This window comes from Euprymna scolopes, chromosome 22 (assembly GCF_053919585.1).
Source record: "Euprymna scolopes isolate OS-2025 chromosome 22, ASM5391958v1, whole genome shotgun sequence".
In the NCBI taxonomy this organism is placed as follows: domain Eukaryota; kingdom Metazoa; phylum Mollusca; class Cephalopoda; order Sepiida; family Sepiolidae; genus Euprymna; species Euprymna scolopes.
The window spans coordinates 105,882,479-105,905,259 of NC_136503.1; the positions used below are offsets into that span (position 1 = coordinate 105,882,479).

A 22,781-nucleotide genomic window follows, 5' to 3' on the forward strand; every position below is an offset into this window, starting at 1 on the left:
AGAAGCTTGGCTTAAAGGCTAAGCAATGAAGGTGGAGAGTTGTATATTCTGGTTTCGATTCTAGCTGATGGCACCCAAGTCATATATATATATATATATATATATATATATATATATTAGATATTTGTAGTCATCGACGTACAGTCCTATTTCGTTGTATCAAAACTCATCAGTATATATATATATATATATATATTTAAAAGAGTGTAGCCAACAACAATTGTGGGTTTTTTTTAAAGGTTTTCATCATATTTTTATTTTAAAATATTTTTATAACGCGTTTCGAGCTTAGGGTGTGCTCTCTTCAGATATTTTCGTAAAAAGTTTTTCTTTAAAATGGGAGTTTGTGGATATGCCTCCGCTGATATTAAATATGTTTTTCATAGTGGCGCGATGCGTGTGTTCAGTGTTTAGACGTTCTGTCTCCAAGTGTAAGTGTTTTCACTGTGACCGGTCAAAGTTAGTTTCAAAGAGTGTTTTTTAGTCCATATGGTGAAGGTTTTTATGGCTTCTTTAGGGTTCTTTTTTATTTATTAAAGACTTTCTTTCCCCATGTATAGCATACACTCACACACAATTCCATACGCATACATATATATTCATGTACATGTACACATGCACACGCACACAGGCACACACACATACACACACGTACATACATAGAAATATATGTAGGAGCATACATATATACACATATACATACCCACCTACACACCCACACACGTACTCGCATACATCCACCGCTAACAATTATTTTTATTTTTTTATTTTTTATTTTATATATATATATATATACACTTTTTTTTTTTTTTTTTTTTTCCCACCAAAACACGCATGTATATATGCGCTTAATCATTCAGACATATGTACACGCACCCACACACACACAAGTAAGATGGAGAATAATAGGTAGAAGATATATATACACACATACACGCACATACACACATATATGTACACACATATATGTATGTGCACATACACTCACAAACATCCACATACTATGTAGGCACATACACATACACACACACATGCACACACACAGACATATGCAGGGGCTCACACATACGCGTATATCCATATTCACACGAACACATTTACTCACTCATACATGTGCATACATATGTATATATACATATATACACATATACATACGGATGTGTATATACTCATCCACCCATATATATATATACATATATATATATATATGGGCACATGCACTCACAATCCCACACACACATACATATTCATACCTCCCACCTCATGTATATATTGGTTGAAGTTTCCTTTCCAATCCATGCACATATGCATACATGGATTCGGTCACCCAAACATAAGTGCACGTATACATACAAACAAGATGTAGCATAGATAACAGATGATATATAATTATACACACACGCATACACAATCATATGCGTACACCCATACACATATACATACGCACACATGCGCGCACACACACACACACATACGTTTAATTTCTAGTTGTTTGTTTAGTTAAGAGAAATGGTACTGTACTGGGTATGGGCGCGCGCACCCGCGAAAGTGTGCGTGTGCCCTATTGTGCTTTTTTGTTGTTTTGTGTGTGAGGGTTCACACCTACCCAAGCATGCATGCGTGTAAGTGTATTTTGTGTTTTGCCTATTTATGTGTATAATTATGGAGAGACGTTTAAGGCGGGGTTAAACTTTGTTATGAAATTTTTTTCTTGAGTTAGCAAGTAGAAGTAGTTGTCAGTTTGGAAGATGGGCATTATCTCGAATCTGCCTCCACTGCATGTGTGTATATGTTGTGATACATGTAGGTGTCTATTTTCCGCGATTTTGATGTTGGATCGGTGTAGGGCTACTCTATTACTAAGGTTTTTTGTAGCGCCTATGTAGGATTTATCGCATTTTATTACATAGATTACGTTTTTTGAGGTGCAATCTAGGTTTTTTTTAATTTTGAATGTTTGTATGGGGTTCGCAAATGTGTATGTGTTTCCCTCTAATATTATGTTGCAGACTCCACATCGTTGTTTGTTGCATTTTGTGACTCCTTTTGTTGCGTCTTGATTGAGTTTGGATGAGGTAAGAATGCGTTTTAGGTTTTTGGGTTGGCGTTTGCTTTTTATTATTTTTGTTGTTTTAAGGAAATTGTTTAGTTTGCTGTTTTGGTTAAGTAGGACGAGGTTTTTCGTTATCTCTGTGAAAAGTTCAGGGTTGTTTGTGTTGTGTGTGGAGACGTATGTTAGGATTTGTTCTTTGTTTCGTTCTTTAGGGGTTCTCAAATCTTCTACTGGTATATTTGTCGCAAGTTGGATCCCTTTGTCTATAAGTTGTGATGGGTATTTTCTTTTTCTTAAATTTATTCGTAGTTCCTTGAGTCGGATTTTTCGAAGGTTATTGTCCGTGATTATGGTGCAGATTCTACGTGCTAGGGTGTAGGGAATTGATTTTATGCAGCTTTTAGGGTGGTGACTTTTAAAGTGTAGGTATTGTTGGGTGTCTGTAGGTTTGCGGTAAATGTCTGTGATAATGTTATTGTCTTTAATCTTTATCAGTATGTCTAGGAAAGGTAATTCTGTAGAGCTTTGTTCTATGGTGATTTTAATTTTTGGGTGTAGGTTCTGGAGTATGGTGTGTAAGTCTGTGATGTCCCCCCATGTGGGTTTCCATAGGATGAAGCAGTCATCTAAGTACCTTTTCCATGATTCTACAAACAGTATTTTAGTGCTGTGGCCAAATTTTTGTTCTATTTTTTTATATAGGGTTTCTTCTAGGTAGGCTAATGTAAGGGTTGCGTAAGTCGGTGCCATTTTCGTTCCCATTGCTGTACCTAGTGTTTGGATGTAGTTGGTATTGTTGAATTCGAAGGAATTATTATTTAGAATTATGTCTATACTATCGATAATGAATTGCTTTGTGAATCTGGGATGTAGTGTTTGTGCGTGTCTGTTGATCCAAAATAGTATTGCTTCTTTTCCTAATTCATGGGGTCTATTACTATATAAACTACTAACGTCAAATGTAACTAATAGTGTCCCGTTTTCTACTGTATGTGGTAAGGTAGTGAGAAAATGGATGTCGTCCCTTATGTAGCTCTTAACTTGATCTGTGAAAGGTTGTAATAAGATGTCTATTAAGTTGCTAAGTCTGCTTGTCGGACAGGCTGGTCCTGCTACAATGGGTCTAAATGTAAGGTCGCTAGGGTTTGGAGCGCTAATATATTCTGAGTTTTGTGTATCAATGGCAAGTTTTATTGTGCCAGATTTGTGTATTTTAGGAAGTCCGTAGAAGTTGTTAGTCTTTGTAATGAAATTTGTGAGGAAGTCCTTTTCTTTCTTTTTTAATATTTTGTTGTGTGTTGTACAAAGTTTTGTGATTTTTGAGATGGTGGTGTTATCTATGTTGGTACTAATGGGTTTATAGTAGTGTTTGTCATCCAGTAATTCTGTAATTTTTGTTTCATAATACGTTCTGTCCATGATTACTACGGCACTGCCTTTGTCTGCTTCTTTTATTATTATGTCATTATTATTACGGATCTTTTCGAGTGCTTGTTTTTGCTTATGTGTGAGGTTGCTTGTGGTTTTGTGTTTTTTTTGGAGGTTAAGGTTCCAGAGATTTTCGAAGTAGCTGTTTAGTTCTTTTGTGTTGTTCTGTTTATTAGGGAAATATGTTGATTTGTTTTTTACTAAAGAATCATCTTTGTCCCCTTTGTTATCTAGTGTTTCTATTAGTCTAAATTTCCGTTCGAATTCTTTAAGGTCCTTTTTTAGTTCTGCTATATTGCTTTTAGGGGTGTGGCAGAATTTGAGGCCCAGCTTCAGTATTTCCATTTCGTTCTTTGATAAGGAGTATGTGGATAAATTGATGATTTTGGGTCTAATTTTTTCTAACCTGGAATTGTTGTTCCCTGGGGGCTTCCTAAAAAATGCTGGGAGTTGTTTGTTTCCTTGTTTCGAGGAGTGGTGTGTTTTAGGGTGGTGTGATGTCTCCTTGTAAAATGAGTGTCGTGTACAATATTGTGAGGGTTCAGTGATAAATGGTTGAATGGGTTGTCGTTATATGTTTTTTGTGTTGGATAGTTGTGTTTCAGTTGGAATTGGTGTTGCTGTTGAGGATACATGCATTGTTGTATAGGGTTGTGTTGTCGGGGTTTGTTGTAGGGGAGGTCTGTTAGTTGGGATTGGTGTTGCATGGGATATTCTGATTGTTCCCGTTGATGGGGGAGGTGCCTTAGGGGTTTGTTTCTTTGTGTGGGATATGAGGGGTGAGAGTTGTAGGTAGTGTTTTGAATTATGTGATGTCTCAGGTAGTTGTGTTGCATTGTGGGGGTGTTTTGGTAGGGGTTGTTTAGTAGAGGTATTTTTTCGTTGTTTGTGTTAGCGATGTAGTGTCTGTGGGAATGGACTTTTGATTGTGTTCGCTGAATTGGGTGGTAATAGTTAGGTTTGTATTGCTTAGGATTGTATATAAGTGGGTATTTTTGTGGAGATGTATTGTGTGGTATGTTGTCCGGTGTGTTGTGTTTGTTAATAAACGGGTTCTTGTGTAATTTTGAGGTGTTATTAGTGTGCGTGTTGGCTGGGCCAGTTGTTGGGAATTTGTGTAAGATGTGAATATATTGTGGTTGCTTCTTTGTGTGTAGTTGTATCTGTTGTGTGGATGTGTTTGTGTATGGTGTATGTTTCGTTTCTTACCTTTGTTATGTGATCTCTGTGTTTGCGGATATCGTGTAAGAGTGTTCTGTTCCTGGTTGTCCTTGTATGTGTTTGTCGATTGTTTGCTTTTTTCTTTTTCTGGCAGGTTTTTTAGCCAGGTTATTTTCCGTCCAATGATTTCCCTGGATTTTTCCTCCTCTTTTTTGCATTCAGAATCCCAGAGTTCTAAGAGGAGTTGGTGTGTTTCCTTGGGGCAGAGTTCCTTGATTTTTTTAAATACTTTATTGTCAATTTCTGTGTACTTCTCCGTAGAGTGTACTTTTTTGTCTTCCCGTATGTCGATTTCGGCTTGAAGTTTTGAAATACTTAGGGCTTTTTTAATTTTCACTTGTTCCTCTGTATCTTGTGGTGTAATTTTTTCCCGGAATTTATATGGAATGAATTGGTCCTCCATCGTTAGAAATGTCTTGTATGTTGCTGCGGTGTCACTGCATTTTACTGCATGGTAAAAAGCCATTTTTCTTTGTTTAAGGAGGATGTTCCAGTTTTGGAGATTCCGTTTCTTGGTTTTTAGTACTTCATTCTGTATGTATGGTCTTCTAAAGTATTCGAGGTATTCTTGTTGTGCTTTGAGTTGGTTAATGATTTCCTCAAATTGTATCTCTTTCTTATCCTGTTGGTTGGAAATGAGCTGGATTATTCTGTCCATTTTCTCATTTAGTTGCTGCAATCCGTCCTCGAGATGTTTGTGTTCTATGGAGAGGTTTGTCTGTGAATCCATCAGGTCCTCCAGAGACTTTTTTCTTGTTGCTGGCATTCTGTCGTTGTAGTTATTTATATTTAAAGTGATGGTTGTGTAGTTCCAACGAGAGAAAAAATGTATATTTAAAAGAGTGTAGCCAACAACAATTGTGGGTTTTTTTTAAAGGTTTTCATCATATTTTTATTTTAAAATATTTTTATAACGCGTTTCGAGCTTAGGGTGTGCTCTCTTCAGATATTTTCGTAAAAAGTTTTTCTTTAAAATGGGAGTTTGTGGATATGCCTCCGCTGATATTAAATATGTTTTTCATAGTGGCGCGATGCATGTGTTCAGTGTTTAGACGTTCTGTCTCCAAGTGTAAGTGTTTTCACTGTGACCGGTCAAAGTTAGTTTCAAAGAGTGTTTTTTAGTCCATATGGTGAAGGTTTTTATGGCTTCTTTAGGGTTCTTTTTTATTTATTAAAGACTTTCTTTCCCCATGTGCTCGCCCATACCCAGTACAGTACCATTTCTCTTAACTAAACAAACAACTAGAAATTAAACGTATGTGTGTGTGTGTGTGCGCGCATGTGTGCGTATGTATATGTGTATGTGCGTGGGTGTACGCATATGATTGTGTATGCGTGTGTGTATAATTATATATCATCTGTTATCTATGCTACATCTTGTTTGTATGTATACGTGCACTTATGTTTGGGTGACCGAATCCATGTATGCATATGTGCATGGATTGGAAAGGAAACTTCAACCAATATATACATGAGGTGGGAGGTATGAATATGTATGTGTGTGTGGGATTGTGAGTGCATGTGCCCATATATATATATATATATATATATATATATATATATATATATGGGTGGATGAGTATATACACATCCGTATGTATATGTGTATATATGTATATATACATATGTATGCACATGTATGAGTGAGTAAATGTGTTCGTGTGAATATGGATATACGCGTATGTGTGAGCCCCTGCATATGTCTGTGTGTGTGCATGTGTGTGTGTATGTGTATGTGCCTACATAGTATGTGGATGTTTGTGAGTGTATGTGCACATACATATATGTGTGTACATATATGTGTGTATGTGCGTGTATGTGTGTATATATATCTTCTACCTATTATTCTCCATCTTACTTGTGTGTGTGTGGGTGCGTGTACATATGTCTGAATGATTAAGCGCATATATACATGCGTGTTTTGGTGGGAAAAAAAAAAAAAAAAAAAAAAAAAAAAGTGTATATATATATATATATAAAATAAAAAATAAAAAAATAAAAATAATTGTTAGCGGTGGATGTATGCGAGTACGTGTGTGGGTGTGTAGGTGGTTATGTATATGTGTATATATGTATGCTCCTACATATATTTCTATGTATGTACGTGTGTGTATGTGTGTGTGCCTGTGTGCGTGTGCATGTGTACATGTACATGAATATATATGTATGCGTATGGAATTGTGTGTGAGTGTATGCTATACATGGGGAAAGAAAGTCTTTAATAAATAAAAAAGAACCCTAAAGAAGCCATAAAAACCTTCACCATATGGACTAAAAAACACTCTTTGAAACTAACTTTGACCGGTCACAGTGAAAACACTTACACTTGGAGACAGAACGTCTAAACACTGAACACACGCATCGCGCCACTATGAAAAACATATTTAATATCAGCGGAGGCATATCCACAAACTCCCATTTTAAAGAAAAACTTTTTACGAAAATATCTGAAGAGAGCACACCCTAAGCTCGAAACGCGTTATAAAAATATTTTAAAATAAAAATATGATGAAAACCTTTAAAAAAAACCCACAATTGTTGTTGGCTACACTCTTTTAAATATACATTTTTTCTCTCGTTGGAACTACACAACCATCACTTTAAATATATATATATATATATATATATATATATATATATATATATATTAGTTTTGATCTCACAACTATATACTTTAATAATTGATAGAAAATTGTTTCTATAATAATAAATACGTAATCTGCATGAATTAAAATATATTTTTTAAGTGTATCTTACGACCGGGCAACGCCGGGCGGCTTACTAGTATTCTCATTATTATCAGCAGTTGAATGAACGAAGACCATTCTAGATTTTAATAAAACAAAAGAATCATAAAACAAAAGCATTAAAAAAGAAAAGAACAAAAAAACAAAAAAACAAAAACAAACGCCAGTGAATACATTTATAAATATGTACTTTTAAAAATATTTTTGATTGTTGTAATATTGTAGTGTTTATCAGCAAATTTTTTTTTGGGAAAAAAAAAATTAAAAACAAAATGGAGTTTTGATTTGTTTTAATAAGATAAAAATGACATCAATAAATTATCTTATTTCTATGACGAAAAATGTCGAGAGAAAGCGAGATATGAACTCATGTACTACAAAAACGTTTTAAAAATCTTGATAAACATTCAAATATTTAGTAAATGAGTCAAAATATTTTTTGATGAGAAATTCCAAACATAAATGATTAATTCCGACTATTATTCTTATCTGTGGCGAGTTTTGTTGTTTTGTTGTTATGTTTGCATCGTAGTTTCTCAAACAATATACTCCTGATCACACTTATATCTTAATGATCTTAATTTGTAACAGGCACAACATGATATATAATTGGGTTATCCGGTGTTTTGTTCTTATCTTGGATAACTGAACTCAGGGATATCTCATTAACTAGAAGTAATATATTTATTTAATATACTATTATAGGCACCGCCAAAAATGGCCGCAAAATCAAGTTGTTGTTGTTTTTTAAAACTAAATTACATTTATTAAAATCCATTATTTCTGAGTAACTTTTTTTTTCCAGAAAGATAAAACCCTGAATTTTATCATATAGAAAACAGAATAATGTAAAACTTTTTCTACTATTTTTAATTCAACTTTAAATGTTAAATTTTCCCCAAAAGTTAACAATTGACATTTTTTGTCTTGCACAAAAAACGTACTTAAATATTTAAAAAAAAAAAAGGTTTTTGAAATAATTTATTTATTTATTGTCTAACTAAGATTTAGGATGATTTTCTATGAGAATATGCAAAAATATTATAATATAAGTACCTGAATTTCAAATAATTCCACTTATTCATATAGGTAACCAGATATTTCGCGTCGATGTAGAGTCTAGATCGACTCTGTTTACGTTTTGCGTTTGATAAGAAAACTATGGAAGACCAAACAGGCCAAAAAAACTTATTTTTCAGTGACGAAAATTTCAATGTATTATTAAGCTGAGGCTGGCCAGTACCAGATGGGTGACCATTTGTATGAGTTTGGTTTTTAATGTGTATGTGTGTGGGGGCCAGGCTCCCCAAAATGGGGGGGGGCAATTTAAAGCAGAATGAAATACAATTATTTCAGCGCGTTTGGTCCACCGTAGTCGAAAGGCGGCAAATGTTTTCAAACGGGATCGAGAAAAATGATGCTATTTTTAACACAAAGGGCACAATATTTATCGAATTTTTTTTTTGTATCGATTATTCAAAGCATGCCCTGTTTAATAATGGTCATGCATTATTCGGCTCGCTAAAAAGAAATTGCTAATTTATTTATCAAAGATTTTGAAATGGCTTTTTTCGTATAAATATTAAAAAAAAATTTTTTTGTTTTGCTTAACTTAAATTAATTATTTTACTTAACATATTCACCGAATTTCACACTTCAAAACTCAAAAGCGAGATAATTAAACACAATCGAAGTTCTGATATTCAGACGTCAAAATAAGGTATGCAAACAATTTTTTTTTTAATCTATAATTCTGTCCCTTACAACAACACAATATGTTTTGTTCAGTTTCAGATGATTATTTTAAGCATATTTCTCCCCACTTCAAAACAAGGGGGGTTTTGTTAGCAAAAAAAAAACATATATAAATATCATTTATGAAAAATAAGTACACTGTTATAAAGTTCATTCTTCTCCTAATAATCGCTGAAAATTTCGTATTGATCGGATAATTACCTGATTTTTGGTAGATTTTTAAAAAGACGGTCCGTCAAAAAGTACTGACCTGCCCCCCCCCCAGTTTTGGCGGTGCCTATACTATTAAAAGGAAATCACACATACGTACGCATATTATATATATATATATATATATATATATATATATATATATATATATATGCACACACATATGCATATGTATATACATGCACACATGCATATAAACACATGCATATATGCAAATATATATATATATATATATATATATATATGACTGACGTAAATGAACATTTAAAATTAAAATGCTTAAATTCGACGTTATTTCACGCGGTTAATGGTAGCCGAATGGATTAGGTCTTCGCCAAGTCGAGCCAGAGATGTCTCGTGATGCCGAGTTCGAATCGTTCGACTGGTATTAATCGTGACACCCTGCACTGAAGATTACCGAAAGGATGAAACACTAGTGTCTGTAGGTATTTAATAATTATTATAATAAAAAAATAATTATGACAACCCCTTTAAGAAACTCGTTTCTTACCGTTAAGCACTTTCAGTTGAATTAAAGTCGGTCAATTTAGCTCTTATGCATAGATCATCGTATAACGATTAGATCACTCTCTGACTGACGTAAATGAACATTTAAAATTAAAATGTTTAAATTCGACGTTATTTTAGATTAGGTCTTCGCTAATCGAGCCAGAGATGTCTCGTGATTCAGAGTTTGAATCGTGACACCCTGCACTGAAGATTCCCGAAAGGATGGAACACTAGTGTCTGTAGGTATTTAACAATTACTATAGAAAAAAAATAATTATATATATATATATATATATATATATATATATATATATATAAATAAAAATTACAATAAGTTTACCAAGGTAATCAAAATGATAAACTTAAAATATATTATAAATATTAAAGAGTTAATATTTACAAGTAATCTCAACCAGATGTAAAAGCTCAATAAAACCGAAAATGAAATAGAGCTTCATATATATATATAATACGCATCATGCTATTGAAAGCAAATCAGAACTTAATATTAGGAAAATAAACATATTTTACATGTTTGAAATTGATCACAAATATATTTCGGAGGTGGACTCCATCTTAAGTGGGTTGCTTTGTTTCCTTTTTTTTTTTTTTTTTTTTTTTTAATCTTTTTCGTCTTCCTTACGATGTTGTAAATTTGGAGAAAAAAGTCTGTTTGTATAGAGCCGCGCGTTGTATCTGGCGGTTGTATTTTGAAATGTTTGAACTGTGCGTAGGTAACGCAAGAATAACGTCAAGAATGAGAGTTCAACAGAAACGTTGTTTTAATTTGAAAAAAATAAAATACTCTCATAAAGTTTTATTTTTATGAATTACTAAAGTAACGTTTTATTTTTTATGAATTACTACAGTAACGTTTTATTTTTATGAATTACTACAGTAACGTTTTATTTTTATGAATTACTACAGTAACGTTTTATTTTTATGAATTACTAAAGTAACGTTTTATTTTTATGAATTACTACAGTAACGTTTTATTTTTATGAATTACTAAAGTAACGTTTTATTTTTATGAATTACTAAAGTAACGTTTTATTTTATGAATTACTAAAATAACGTTTTATCTTTTATGAATTACTACAGTAACGTTTTATTTTTATGAATTACTAAAGTAACGTTTTATTTTTTATGAATTACTAAATTAACGTTTTATTTTTTATGAATTACTACAGTTACGTTTTATTTTTATGAATTACTACAGTAACGTTTTATTTTTTATGAATTACTACAGTAACGTTTTATTTTTATGAATTACTACAGTAACGTTTTATTTCTATGAATTAATACAGTAACGTTTTATTTTTATGAATTACTAAAGTAACGTTCTATTATTATGAATTACTAAAGTAACGTTTTATTTTTATGAATTACTACATTTACCTTTTATTTTTATGAATTACTACAGTAACGTTTTATTTTTATGAATTACTACAGTTACGTTTTATTTTTATGAATTACTACAGTAACGTTTTATTTTTTTGAATTACTAAATTAACGTTTTATTTTTATGAATTACTACAGTAACGTTTTATTTTTATGAATTACTAAAGTAACGTTTTATTTTTATGAATTACTAAAGTAACGTTTTATTTTTTATGAATTACTAAATTAACGTTTTATTTTATGAATTACTAAAGTTTTATTTTTATGAATTACTAATGTAACGTTTTATTTTATAAATTACTAAAGTAACGTTTTATTTTTTAGAATTACTAAAGTAACGTTTTATTTTTATGAATTACTACAGTAACGTTTTATCGTTATGAATTACTAAAGTAACGTTTTATTTTTTATGAATTACTACAGTAACGTTTTATCTTTATGAATTACTAAAGTAACGTTTTATCTGTTATGAATTACTAAAGTAACGTTTTATCTTTATGAATTACTACAGTAACGTTTTAGTTTTATGAATTACTACAGTAACGTTTTATTGTTTATGAATTACTACAGTAACGTTTTACTTTTATGAATTACTACAGTAACGTTTTATTTTTTATGAATTACTAAAGTAACGTTTTATCTTTATGAATTACTACAGTAACGTTTTATTTTTATGAATTACTACAGTAACGTTTTATTTTTATGAATTACTAAAGTAACGTTTTATTTTTATGAATTACTACAGTAACGTTTTATTTTTATGAATTACTACAGTAACGTTTTATTTTTATGAATTACTACAGTAACGTTTTATTTTTATGAATTACTACAGTAACGTTTTATTTTTATGAATTACTACAGTAACGTTTTATTTTTATGAATTACTAAAGTAACGTTTTATTTTTATGAATTACTACAGTAACGTTTTATCTTTATGAATTACTAAATTAACGTTTTATTTTTATGAATTACTAAAGTAACATTTTATCTTTATGAATTACTAAATTAACGTTTTATTTTTATGAATTACTAAAGTAAAGTTTTATTTTTATGAATTACTAATGTAACGTTTTATTTTATGAATGACTAAAGTAACGTTTTATTTTTTATGAATTACTAAAGTAACGTTTTATTTTTATGAATTACTAAAGTAACGTTTTATTTTTATGAATTACTACAGTAACGTTTTATTTTTATGAATTACTAAAGTAACGTTTTATTTTTTATGAATTACTTAATTAACGTTTTATTTTTTATGAATTACTACAGTTACGTTTTATTTTTATGAATTACTACAGTAACGTTTTATTTTTTATGAATTACTACAGTAACGTTTTATTTTTATGAATTACTACAGTAACGTTTTATTTTTATGAATTACTAAAGTAACATTTTATCTTTTATGAATTACTAAAGTAACATTTTATCTTTTATGAATTACTACAGTAACGTTTTATTTTTATGAATTACTACAGTAACGTTTTATCTTTTATGAATTACTACAGTAACGTTTTATTTTTATGAATTACTAAAGTAACGTTTTTTTCTTTATGAATTACTACAGTAACGTTTTATTTTTATGAATTACTACAGTAACGTTTTACTTTTATGAATTACTACAGTAACGTTTTATTTTTATGAATTACTAAATTAACGTTTTATTTTTATGAATTACTAAAGTAACGTTTTTTTTATGAATTACTAAAGTAACGTTTTATCTTTATGAATTACTAAAGTAACGTTTTATCTTTATGAATTACTACAGTAACGTTTTATTTTTATGAATTACTACAGTAACGTTTTATTTTCATGAATTACTACAGTAACGTTTTATTTTCATGAATTACTAAAGTAACGTTTTATTTTTATGAATTACTAAATTAACCTTTTATCTTTATGAATTACTACAGTAACGTTTTATTTTTATGAATTACTAAAGTAACGTTTTATCTTTATGAATTACTAAATTAACGTTTTATATTTTTTAATTACTAAAGTAACATTTTATATTTTTGAATTACTAAAGTAACATTTTATATTTTTGAATTACTAAAGTAACATTTTTATAAATTACTAAAGGAACGTTAATTTTTATTAATTACTAAAGTAACGTTTTATTTTTTATGAATTACTAACGTAATGCTTTATTTTTATGAATTACTAAAGTAACGTTTTATTTTTGTTAATTACTAAAGTAAAGTGTAACGCCAAGGAAGTTTACACACGGTCAAAAAGTGGGATTAAAAAGTCAACACCCCAGAGGAGGGGCACTCTGACCCGCAAAAAGTGTATGGCAGCCCCGCAGGCATTCCCTGGTAAAGGCACCTCAAGCGATTTTCAATAAACTAACCCTCTTCTCAAATAAAGAAGGCAATACTTGGGAAGTTGGACCTCCTAGAACTGCACAGAACTAAACTATGACCACAAAATCAACAGGGACCGGATCATTACAGGAATGGTCTAATCTCTGTTGATTTGGGGTGGGGGCAGAATAAAAATCCTTAGCCGGCGTCTGCGAAGAGAAGATCGGAGAATTGCTTAGAATGTCTACAAAAACGGTTTGAAATTGCTACATCAATTGTCTGTTAAATTTGATGAAGAGATAAATAAGATCTTAAGAAAAACGGTTATTCCCAAATTACAAAACATAGAATTGCAGCTTCGAAGCTTCTCATTTCAAAGCTAAACGAAAGGGAATGCTTGGAGCATGCGAAGGAATATGTTGTTTGGCCGGACGCACAATGGGATACAGTTCTTTCAGTAACGAATCCAATTTTGGTTCTGATGGCAAAACTTACGCATGCCGTATAACAGGTGAGAGGTTGACTTTCTAATGTGTACAAAGAAATGTTAAATTGATCGGTGGCAGCGTGATGGTGTGGGAGATGTTTTCATCAGAAGGAGTTGGCTCTATCATGCATATACACGGGAATATCAATGCTTCTTCAATGGTATGTGGTACTACACCATGATCATTATGATTGTTCATGCAAGACAATGTACACAAGGCTCAGGGGGTTATGGTTTTATTTGAAGAATGAATGAATCGCATTAATGAAATGGCCAGCCCAGAGACTCGACCTGAATCAAATAGAAAATGTTCAGAAGATAATTGGAAAAAGAGCTCATGAGAGAAACTCGAAATAGGATCATCTACGAGAGTGATTGAAAGACGAACAGGAGGGAAATAGTGATGATTTTTGCAAATACGATGCCGAGAAGTCATTAAAAATAATGGGGTATTTACCAAATTTGTTCACAATCAAGAATTAACAAAATCGTCCCTTAACATTTGTCCAATAGTTTATTTTTCTTGTTATGTTTAATCTTTATTTTAAAGAAAAAAAAATATTACGTAACATTTTATAACTTTGTATAATACTAGCAGGCCGCCCGGCATTGCCCGGTCGTAAAATATGCTTAAATATAATATTTTGATTAATGCAGATTTCGTAGTTATTATTTTGTTATATTGGACCCAATATAGAGTAAAGATTTAAAAAGTTAAAAAAAAAAAAAAATGACTCGTGTGCTACTACCGAGAATCGAAACCAAAACGTGTAGCTTACGATTTACTTTTTCCTTTCACGTGAATGCCTTAGCTATGAAGTGCAAAGCTAAAAATTAATTTATGCAGTTCTTGTTAACACATATAGAGGAGGGAAGAGACATTATTGATGACGATGGCGGGGACACATTATTTGGAAGGGAGTTATACAAAGTTCATTACAAGATGATGCTAATCAAAACGCATTTACCTTTTGGTTGAAATGACGACACAAAGACAAACAGTTACAAAATAAAGATGGTGATTTCTTGATTCAGCAGCCGGCTGATTGATGATGTCAGGAATTCAAGCTTGTATAGTTACATGGTCTCTCCCCACCCCTTCGCCTCTAAGGGCATAAGCTCTCTCTAAGTCGCTGTCCGACTCTCGACTGTGACTGTGATCCTCTCATTCTAACTTCGAACCCCATCTCAATATATTGAGAATCTCCTTTGTTTATGACGTCAGAGGTGTGATCCCAACGTGACTTTTTCACGTTTCAATTCACCCGTGCCCTTGCACATGTATTTACACACATCTCATAAACAAAAGAATCCGTAAATTAAATTGTATCATTTAACCTATTCATTACATAACATTTCCAACTTTGTTGTTGTCCATTCTTTTAACTGACATATTTAATATCCTGTTATTTCTAAAAGAATAGACAATAGATCTATCTCTGACATAAATAATTTTTTATTCATCAGCTGGCCGATTGATGACAGGAATTCAAGCTTGTAGGGCTACATGGTTACCCGCCTCTGCTTATCCCGTTCGCCTCTAAGGGCATCAGCTCCAATAATTCTCGCCTCTGAATGGACAATCGCTATATCTTTGACATAAATAATATTTAGTTATTTATAAAAGAATTAATAATCGACTGCATTCCTAGGATTTCAATTTATGCATTATCTTTTAACCCTTGCCTACAGGGTTCGATTCTAGCCTTTTCCTAATATCATTTTCACTTATCTAGCCTTCTTACATACATGACTTCTTATGTAACATTTATCCCTCTTTCTCTCAAGTCAATCCTTCACACAGGAGAATAAAGTGCGGACTGATAATTTGGATTATTTAGAGTTTTTCTTTTTTATTTTCATATTGATTGTTACTCTCACAACGTTTCAGCCGATGTAACCTCCAATCTTCTATATATTCGTTTTTTTTCGAACTTGAGAATATTCAAGTTGAAATTGAGAACCTGTACAGAGTTTCAAACTGAACCCTTTATTTAATTCATGGGGATAGTACGCTTTTGCTTCATCAGCCATGACCGGGTAGAAGTCTTAAGTAATTTGCAATTGTATTTTGAGTAAATTTTCACTGAGGATTGAACCTTCAACATCCAGAAGAGTTTAACTTTATAACTGAATTTTACCAAGTACTTTATCCACTACGGCACAATTTTTAAATTACAACTTTATAATATATGAGAATCGATAGAATATTGACTCTATAATACTATATACGAAATCTATATTAATTAAAATATCAAATTTAAGCGTATTTTATGACCGGGTACAATAATATCAAGTCATCTCTATTTACACTAGACATCCTCAGAATGTCAACATGAATATATCACAAATCAAAGAGCCCGCTGTGGAATTTCCACAGGTCTCGCTGGAGTTCTTTAGAATGATCATTGCTAATCTCATTCTTTTTTTTTCTTCAAAATTTTGTTAAAATTTATGTCTAAAACATTTACTTTCTATCAGTCGTATTTTCTATTCCTTCATTCAATTTCCAATTGTCGCTGGCTTTATTTTTATGTTTTTATCGTTTCTTACTGATTTTTATTGCTTGATTTTATCAGATTACTTACATGTGTTGCGATATTTATTGTGAAATGTGAAAATAAGAATCATGATTAGAACAATAGTCTAACGAATATAAATAACACGATACGCCACTATTCACCCATGTATGGAGTACTGCTGCCAGATTACTCGTCTCTCACTTTTAGACAGAGTTCAAAAGAGAGTCACCAACCTAATAGGTACCGCACTGTCAGCTAGGCTTCAACCTGTGTCCCATCGACGAAATGTTGCATCCAGGTTTACAAGTATTTTAATGGAAGGTGCTCTGATGAACTTCAAATTCTTGTACGCCTTTGACGTAAATATCTCCAACAAATTTGACCAGTAGCAACATTCCACTTCTACAGAGATATCGAAAACACTTCTCCTCTTCTTTCCCCAGACTGCTAGATTTTGGTTGGTTTGTTTTTGTTTTGCGGCATATCAACCCTTTTCAGGTCATTTAATGCCAAATCCAATGATTTTGAAGAAAAATCTTTTTAATAGAATATATATATATTTTTTTCAAGCCATTTTCTATTCAACCCATAGTTGGGACCCTAACAGGTACTACCACTCCGGGTCAGAATGGACCTGGGAGCAATGGCAATTAACAGGTGACTTCACACTCATCAAAGCCCGCAAACTGGGGCCTCACCATCAGATATAGTTTAAGGTCATATCCAGGACCGCTAGATTTTGAAATTCTCTTCTGGGTCCTGACATGCAGAAGTTTAAGTGTAATGTAAACAGACAGTTTGCTGCGCAATTCTCTACATAGTCCCCCTGCAAAATATGCCCCAGTGAATTATGTTCCAGACAGTAGTCCCCTAAATTAAAGCGGCACTATGCTTTGTTTGGGGTGAAAATGCAAAAAAAACAAAACAAGTGAAGCATGCATGGTCCCCCGTGAGTGCACAGTGAACGAGGCATAAAAAAATGACTAAGTTCAGCATTTGCACCCCCCCCATTTAGCCCCAAAAGTCCCCAGGGGACGTCAAATTCTGGTGAAAATGAACAAATGGTGCAGTTTCAGGCCTTAACATATGTAAATTTGAGTTCTGCACCATGAACAAAAAGAAATGACTAAGCCCATCATTTGCCCCCGCCCCTATTTAGCTCCAAAAGTCCTCAAGGCCTTAACATATTTAAATTTGAGTTCAGCACCATGCAAAACTGCTAAATAGACATACACAGAACATTTTAGACAAATATGGTAAAATAGTCCCAAAAATGGAGTGTTTTTATCAGCCCTAAAAGAGCCCCTGGGACACACCCAAGAGTTATTGCAAAGTATAGACAAACAAAATTATATAGAAATCAGTTAGTTACAACTTTTCAGAAAGTTTTTATAAAAATCCAAGGCATCAATTTTTTTTAATAACCACAAAAGCGCTTATTAAAAACTTTTAGTCATTTTAACTTGAAAGGCACCTCAAGGAGGGCAACCAGAGTTTTCCCCGAAAATCCGTTCTGTTACTTTTTTACTCATATCATGTTTAATGTTTGTGCAAAATTAAACAACTTCCAAGGCGAAGTTATTGAGAAAAGTGCGGACAGACAAATGAACGAACTAACAAGGGTGAATTTACAGGTCCACCCTCCTTTTGTCGGGGGAACGAAAAAAGATATAAGGAGAATTATTTTATTGCAGCAAAGATGGAGACAACACAACTGACATCGCGGTTGGTGTCGGAATTGAGCTAGTACTATGCAGCAGCATTATGAATCGACGATTAGAGTATGTGCAGTAAATGCACACAGACGTTTGATCGGTCTTCTTATATTTTGGGGTAACATTTTTGCGATTGCTGAAAAGAATTGAAAAATATGGGCTTACCTTTCTAAAGAGCAGCTATCGTCGCTGTCTGTATCGGTGGGGACAGGCGTGGCTGTATTTTCAGATTCTAAACATGCCTGAAAATAAAATGGAGTCAACAATTTTATTTTTTTCTAAACAGTTCAGTGCTTGAAAGTAAAAAAAAAAAAAAATACTCCAAAGATAACGTAACTAAAAGAAAACACGTAACTTCTCTTCGGATTTTCTAATCATGTCCATATTCCTTTATTTTCTTTTAAAGTTGATGAGTTTCTATTCTTCTGATGAGTTAAAAGCAGAATAAATTAAAAAATTGACATAATAATTACATAAATGATTCTGCGCTATGAAACAGGTGCTGTCAAGAATTGAACATTTTAACATATTCAAAGAAATAAACGGTAAGATGGTCAACGTTTTGAAATTGGAATATAGATATTTTGCCACTTATTTATATATATAGGGTGATCCAAAAAAAAAAACGGGAGCATTTTAACAATCCGATGAAACTAAGAATGATGAAATTTTCATTAAAAAAATTATGTCCTCTAGATTGCATTCTCCTGTATTTTACTGCTAAGATTGCTTATCGACTGCTGTAACATCGTGGATTCTCTGTTTTAACTCATCCAGAGTTCTTAGTTGAGTTGTGTAAACTTTACTCTTGGAGTAACCCCACGAAAAAAAAAAAAAAAGGAAAGAAAAAAAAGAAAAGGAAAAAAAAAAAAAAAAAAGAAAAAAAATCACAAAAGGATAAATCTGGTGACTTATCAAATCTTGAGATCATACTCTTTTTTTCATTTTCTTTCTTTGAAGATTGTAACGTTGGGTATTGTAACATTGCCCTGCTTTTTATTGAAACCAACCGAGAGCTCTTTTTAGTTTCCTTGCTGTTTCCTTAAGTGCAATTAAGAGTACTTCTTCTTGTACTCCAATAGTATTGTTTAAACACTAAAACTTCTTGACAACTTCGACGTCAACCACCTCTCAACCTATCAGTAATTTCACTGCTCATTTTGTGTAGCCAATGCTTACAAGTACCCCGAAGAGACCTACTGAGGATACAGAGCTGTTTTTAGTATCCTTTAAGTATCCCTTAAGTGCAATTGTCTGGATCTCTTTTGCACTTGGTTCACCAGGAATATTGGTTAGGTAGGACTTCAGCTTCTTCTTCATAAGCCCTGTGGCACCTATGATAACTGGTATGATTGATATCTCCTTAAGATTCCAGTTTCTTTTCATATCATACATGAGACCTTGATATTTTGTCTGTTTCTCTCTTTCAACTCTGTTCAGACCTCCATCATTAGGGACACTCACTTCAACCAAGGTTGCCACTCTTTCTGACTTATTCCATACTAGCATGGGTGCCCGGCGTTGCCCGGGTGTTATGAGGTGTATGGTGAGCAAAAAAAAAAAAGGTCAACTTTTTAACTTTGACCCCTATTATGACCCCTTAAAATTTATTGTTTAGGGCTCAAATAAGGTTATTAAGTTAGATCCATGTCCAAGGAACCTATATCTAAAATTTCACATGTTTAGCCCCAAAATTGTAGGAGGAGTTTCGTAGAGTTCTCAAAAGTCAAATCGTTGAACTTTGACTCCTTAATCACCAAATTTCTGTCCGAAAACCAATCACATCGATTTTCTTAAATCTCAGTACTCTGTATATCAAATTTCGAATCTGTAGGCTTAAAATTGACAGAGTTATTGCGTAGGGAAATGTACACAGACACACACACGGACACACAGATACACACACAGACACGTTCATATATATATATATATATATATATATATATATATATATATATATATATATATATATATATATATATAGATAGATAGATAGATAGCTATGTCAGGTTTCACAGCAGCATTTTCAAGGTAGGTGTCTGTAGGGATTCCAGCAATTGCCGTGCAGTGTGTGATGTTACTCCATCCTGTTCTAACCAGTGATCATGGTTTCTAAAATGGTGAAACGTGTACTTGATCAGGGTCACTATCTTGCAGTGTTACCATTTGCTCATGTCTGGCAATTTGTACTGTTAGATGATAACATGGTTAAAAGTTAAATTAGTTATCATCGATCTATCTAACTATTTATCTATCTATCCAGTGATGTTAAAATAGTTTATATTGGAAGTCATTTATTGTTTAGAAAATGAATTGGTCTGGAATGTAACAATGGGTTCTAGCTGAAGATGGTTACATAAATTAGCTCAGTTTAAAATAAATAAAATAACCTTGAGCAGTTGCGTACGGGACAGAGGTCACACGTTAGGAGACGTGTGCTTTTGATGAGGACGTAACGGAACTGACAGGTCAAGAGGTCAAGAAGATTAGATTGAAGAGTTTGGTCACAAAAGTGAGCAGACGTGGTTCAAAACCGGGAAGTGGGGCTGCACGGAACAAGCATGTAGGCACATAATGCAGACTCCTTGTGAATACCATTGAGACAGCTGAAATAAATTTATATTTTAAAAATATAAAGTGTTGTTCTGTGGTTTCACAAAAGCAGAAGAAACAGGTGTCTCAATCGGTTATGGCATTGGTCATTCCATGTTTCATCACAGAGCCCAGCAGTGAAGACAGAAGAACTCCGGGATACAGAAAAGGTATGAAGCATCTATACATTCTTATTCCATATCATTCACCTGAGAATGTAACATGACTCAGTGTATATGTTAATATCATCTCCGCTCTATACAGCAGTACTTTGAAAATTCCCGTTTTTTTTTTTTTGGGGGGGGGGTCACCCTATATATATATATATATTACAATAGAAAAATGCAAGCATGAAAAGTATTATGGTTAAGCTTAAACATGGAAAAGTAAAGGACTAGTTGTTAAAACTGGAAAAGAAAAGGACAAGATATTCTAGTAAAAAATATGATAAATGTATAACTTAAAATATTGCAGCATTAAGAATTATTTTAAAATTCAATTTATAACATTATATAATCAATTCTTAATGCTGCAATATTTTAAGTTATAAATTTATTTTTTTTTTTACTAGAATATCTTGTCCTTTTCTTTTCCAGTTTAACAACTAGTCCTTTACTTTTCCATGTTTAAGCATTTTTCTATTGCAATCCATGATTTTTCTAGGCTTCCAATAAATTCACTTGTTTTTGTTTAATTTCAGTCTTATTTTTTGTCCCCATAAACATAACATACACATATATAATAACAATGTACGGCACTCGTCTGCTTTCAATAAAATCCCCCAAATTATCTCCCTTTCATTCTTTCATCCTGTCTGTTTCACTTCTTGTTTCTCTTTTCGTGACAGCAGTGAATTAGTAGCAACACTAGTCGCTGAAGTGACATAGTTGCTATGGAAACCAGTCATTAAAAACGTTGGTCACCCCCTTATGTTTTTTTTTACGATTTTGAACACCAGTAAATTCATCATAACTTTTGTTTTATTGAAGGAAAATGGAAAAATTTTTTTTCACAATATAGCCGAGAAGGTGATCTATAAATTGTAATGATTGTTTGAAATTTGGTTGAAAAATGAGTGGGCGGTGAAGCTGTTCTAAATGATTAAAACTGCCACCTAACAATATATTCAATCACTGTAGTGCTTGAATGATATATACATATAAGATATTCATATGAAAGAACATAACTGTCCCTTCTCCAATCTTAGAAAGGCCCTCGTTGACAACATAAAGATTATACAACATGAAAATAATATAAAAAAATTAAAAATTCTTGAAGCGTCACATATTAGAACCCTTCAACCCACTATGAATGATATTGCATTAGAGAAAAGCAATAACGTTCTAAAATGTCTTGCGTAGTTCGTATTGGACGGACTTTGTTAATGGTATCCATGATTTTAATACTCGAATTTTAATCGACATATTTTTTAATCGACTTTTCATCGACTCTATATATTTTAACTTATCACCAAACGCCGTTTACTGTATATTTTAGTTTTCACTTTTATTCTCATTTTCGCTCCTTCGCACTTTTACTTCAACACCTGATGATGATTCGTGGACGAATCGAAAGCGCTAGTGACAGCAACAACTATGGAACTTATATTAATAGTTTTGATTTTGATACAAAAAAGATTATATGGAAAATCGCAAAATTAAAAAAAAGAATCTATAAAGCAAAGTGTCTCCATTACATTTAATAATATTTGCTTGAATATATATATATATATATATATATATATATATATATATATATATATATATATAAGTTCCCACTAGGTCCCATTTGACTAGGGACAGACTTCTCTTTGGGCTACTGCAGTGCCCGGAAAAAA

General features: G+C 32.4%; 1 protein-coding gene across 4 annotated transcripts in view; it reads right to left on the reverse strand.

Moving 5' to 3' along the window:
* LOC145243622 (protein broad-minded-like) overlaps positions 1 to 22,781 on the reverse strand; it is a 403,332-nt gene that overhangs the window by 134,086 nt on the left and 246,465 nt on the right. For all 4 annotated transcript variants that reach the window (XM_080106643.1, XM_080106646.1, XM_080106644.1 and 1 more), the window contains one exon: positions 18,518 to 18,594. In XM_080106643.1, the coding sequence (XP_079962769.1) occupies positions 18,518 to 18,594 (77 nt within the window). The remainder of the gene's footprint in view (positions 1 to 18,517; positions 18,595 to 22,781) is intronic.